The sequence below is a fragment of the Poecilia reticulata genome, unplaced genomic scaffold (genome assembly GCF_000633615.1).
Source record: "Poecilia reticulata strain Guanapo unplaced genomic scaffold, Guppy_female_1.0+MT scaffold_699, whole genome shotgun sequence".
NCBI lineage: Eukaryota > Metazoa > Chordata > Actinopteri > Cyprinodontiformes > Poeciliidae > Poecilia > Poecilia reticulata.
Genome location: NW_007615446.1, coordinates 1 through 3,809, shown reverse-complemented (window position 1 = coordinate 3,809; position 3,809 = coordinate 1). Strand labels below are relative to the sequence as shown.

The 3,809-nt window shown below is 36.9% G+C and overlaps 1 protein-coding gene across 1 annotated transcript; it reads left to right on the top strand.

The window, feature by feature from the left end:
* Positions 1–6: 6 nt before the first annotated feature.
* Positions 7–3,546, top strand: LOC103461167 (galectin-4-like; the record flags this gene model as incomplete). The annotated part of the gene is made up of 3 exons (XM_008403498.2): positions 7–1,745; positions 2,324–2,412; positions 3,321–3,546. Coding segments are annotated over exons 1-3 (360 nt in total), but the record flags the coding sequence as incomplete, so codon positions are not given.
* Between the last annotated feature and the right edge of the window lie 263 nt (positions 3,547–3,809).

Sequence of the window (3,809 nt, the reverse complement as noted above, 5' to 3'; positions counted from 1 at the left end):
GACAGTAACGCTAATATGCTAATAGTGGAGCTAATTTTTCATTTAGCGCTTTTGCTAGGTTGAAAACGTTTAGCACACTTAGCTTCCCCCATATCCAAATGTCTCAAAAGAAGAAACTAATGATAGGGACAGTAACGCTAATATGCTAATAGTGGAGCTAATTTTTCATTTAGCGCTTTTGCTAACCTGAAAACATTTAGCACACTTAGCTTCCTCCATATCTAAATAACTTAAGTATCCAGTACATTAGCGCAAATCTAACAGCTGAGGTAATTTTTCATTTAGCTCTTATGCTAACCTGAAAATGTTTAGCACACTTAGCTTCCTTAAAAATAAGTTCCCACTGATGGGAACCTTCTCCTAATTTGCTAATAGTGGTGCAAATTTTAATTTAGCGCTTTTGCTAGCCTGAAAATATTTAGCACACCTAGCTTCCCCAAAATTAATGTTTACATTTAGTCTAAAGCGCTAATTTAATTTTTAAAACTTTCAGTTGAATAAAGTCTGTGTTAAAGTTTTGGTTATCGACTGTTGGTAGAGAGCAAAACGTAAACACAACATCTAAGGGATTTCTAAAATATGTAAACTAATCAAAATTAAACCGGTGCATGTGAGTTGTTGTCTTTCAATGGCAGATATAATTTGAATTGAATTTAATGTTAGCTTCCCCTAAATGCTGTGTTGTAGCATGTAGCATGTGGCGCTAGCAGACCTAATAATGAGTGCACTAGGGTTAGCTTAGCTACCTTTTAGCTAGCTGTGTCCACCAGTGGATTTTATGTCATCAGCCAACAGTAAGTTGCTTCTGCTTGAGGTGGAAGACATGTTTAATAAGAAATGTTTCTGCATTTTTTCACATTTTTTTTAATCTGAAAAGTGTGGTGTGCCTTTGAATTCAGCCAGCCCTGTGTGTAATTTAATCCCCAGCAGTTCTGTGACGGTTTTATTAGAGCGATACTGAACAAAAAGCGTCATGAAACCCAACAACCAGGCCAGTTTATTTTTTTAAAAATTATTTTTTAACCACATTTCAAAAGCAAAGTGTGATTTTCACCGGTTATTTTTCAGTAAATTTGTATTTATTTTTGTCAGTTTCAAGTTGTTTCCCACTGCAGACTTTAGCATGTTGATGATTTAGACCATAAATTAGTTTTAAACTAAATACATATAATGAAATATTTTCTTTGATTTAAATATTTCCGTTTTGCAGGTTGGAATATTTTAAACCTCCTGAGTTCCTGCTGGACTTTCGTCTTTAGTAAATATGAAGGATTTTCTGATGAAAAGCTGCAGATTTTCCATTAACTTTCCCGCTTTTGTTCCCTGAAACCTTCGTATTTGTACACATACCTTCGCGCTGAGTTTGCAGGATTAACTTCCCACCTGACTGCAGAACAAAAGAAGAGAAATACCCGCAGCTACCCGGCCGGAGGTGAGGATGGGCGGAGTTTCTGTTCCTGAAAATACTCAGAACCACTTCAATTAATGTGATAACAGAGGAGCAACAACATCAGACCACAGGAGCCTCGTCTTAAAAATCAGTTCTGGTTCGGGTAAAAACACGGCCTCCATGTTTTATTAGCTTTTAGAGTCAACAGGATCTCAGCAGCTCGTTTCTCCGCGTTTCTCCTCCTTTGCTCATATAAAGTCCAGATTTTCCTGCATCGTCTTTCCTGTTTTCCCGCTTTCTGTCCATCGCCATGACTCTCGTCGCTCCTCCAGGCTGCCAGCCCGTCTACAACCCCGTGAGTATCTGCCGCCGGACTTTGACTGGACCAAACGGTCAAAAAGATGTTTTATTTTTTTTTATCTTGGTTCGGTTTTAATGTAGCAAGTAAAGCTGAGGCAGCAGAAGTATTTTAATTACCAAAGAATGACAGAGTGTAAAAAATAAATATGTAAAAATTAAATTGTACGAGAATAAAGTTGTGATTCTCGTACAATTTAAATGTTTTTCTTTAATTTTACTGAGTTTTTGTGACCAAAAACAATCAAAATGAGTTTGAGTTGGATTTTTTTACTAAAGCTGATGGTTTATCTAAATTAATTGGTTTTAATCTGCACATTTTAAACCTGCTTTATTAAATCCTCACTTATTTAAGGATTTTAGTAAATTAATTTAAGAAAATCTTGTTTTTGTTTTTAAAGGTTCCGCTTTGAGAAATCGTGAAAGTTAGTTGGATGGTAAAACTTCATCGCTCTCAAACTGCTTTTCGTTTTTTAACCTCACAAGTTGCATCCTAGACTTTTTTAATGGTCGTTTTCTTCAATAATCACCTTTCAGCTGTAAAAGTTGCTGATTGTTTCATTTTGTGCGCTGCAGAGCATTCCTTACCTCGGTACCATTCATGGCGGCGTTCGGGTCGGAGCGTCCGTCTACATCCAGGGATCGGTTCCTGAAAACATCACCAGGTGAGTTTTTAAAACCTTTTACTGAATCTGAAGCTTTTTTATCCATTAAAGCTTTTTTATTTTCTCCAGAGAAACTTGTGTGACGTCTCACCGCTCGGTTTTTATCTCCATTTTTTACAGTCACCTCTGACTTCGGGCGTGTTTTTATGGAAGGCCAATGTAGAAAGAATATAAAAGGAGTACATTTCCACAAAAAACTTTTTCTATTGGTCTCAAAAAATTTCTAGAAAAAAACTTGGAAATTTGCTGATGGCAAAAATTTTACATTAGCAACAAAAAAAATCCAAGTATTTTAGGTTAATCTTTGAAAACTAGAACGTTTTCCATAGAAATTAATTTCCATAGAAATTAATTTCTATGGAAAACGTTCATAGAAATTTCTCAACATGAAAAGTTGAAAATCTGATAGAAAAGTTCAGACATTTTGAAATTAATTTTCAAGAAAAACCCTGGAAATTCCTGAGCTTGAAAAATCAGACATTTTTTGAAATTAAAAAACAAAAAGTGAAATTTTGAGATTAATCTTAGAAATTTTCTAGAAACAAACTTGGAAAATTCTGAGTTAGAAAAAAAAGAAACATTTGCTAGAAAAAAACCTAAAATTTTTAGAGTAATCTGAAAAATATTCTTAAAAAAGGTGGAAATTTCAGTTTTTTCTCACTTTCGAAGCTCAGAATTTTTCATTTTTTTATTTAGAAAACATCTCAGATTAATCTCAAAACTCATGAGTTTTTTGGCAGGAATGTTCTTCCTGTTTGTGGAATTGCTTCATGATCGTGTTTGTTTCTGAGAAACATCTGAAATGCTTCTGAACACTTTGTGTTGGTTTGCTCAGAATAAATCGACTTGGGTCGTGATGTGAGGATAAGTTGGAAACGCTGCGGTCAACTCGGTTCTGTCTCTCCCAGGTTTCGGATCAACCTTCTGTGTGGAGAGTCGGACTCCAGCGACGTCGCCCTGCACTTCAACCCTCGATTCGACGGCTGGGACAAAGTGGTTTTCAACAGCCGCAAAGACGGATCCTGGATGTCGGAGGAGAAGATCCGCAGGATGCCGTTCTCCAAGGGCGAGGCCTTCGAGTTGGTCATCATGATCACTTCCAAGGGATTCCAGGTAAACAACAACAAGCATCTGGTTTTTATAAATAACACATTTTGAATGTTTTTATACTTCCATTCGGGTCTCTACCGCTTCTGAAAACAGCTTGAAAAACAAACCACCTCGTCAGTTTTTGGCAATAATGTTTTTTTTGTTTGGAAGTTGAGTCATTTCAAAAACGTCACAGCAATCACTCCAGCCAAACCCAGCCCATCACCTAGCAACCCCAGCAGAGTTCCGCCCGTCACCTAGCAACCCCAGCAGAGTTGCGCCCGTCACCTAGCAACCCCAGCAGAGTT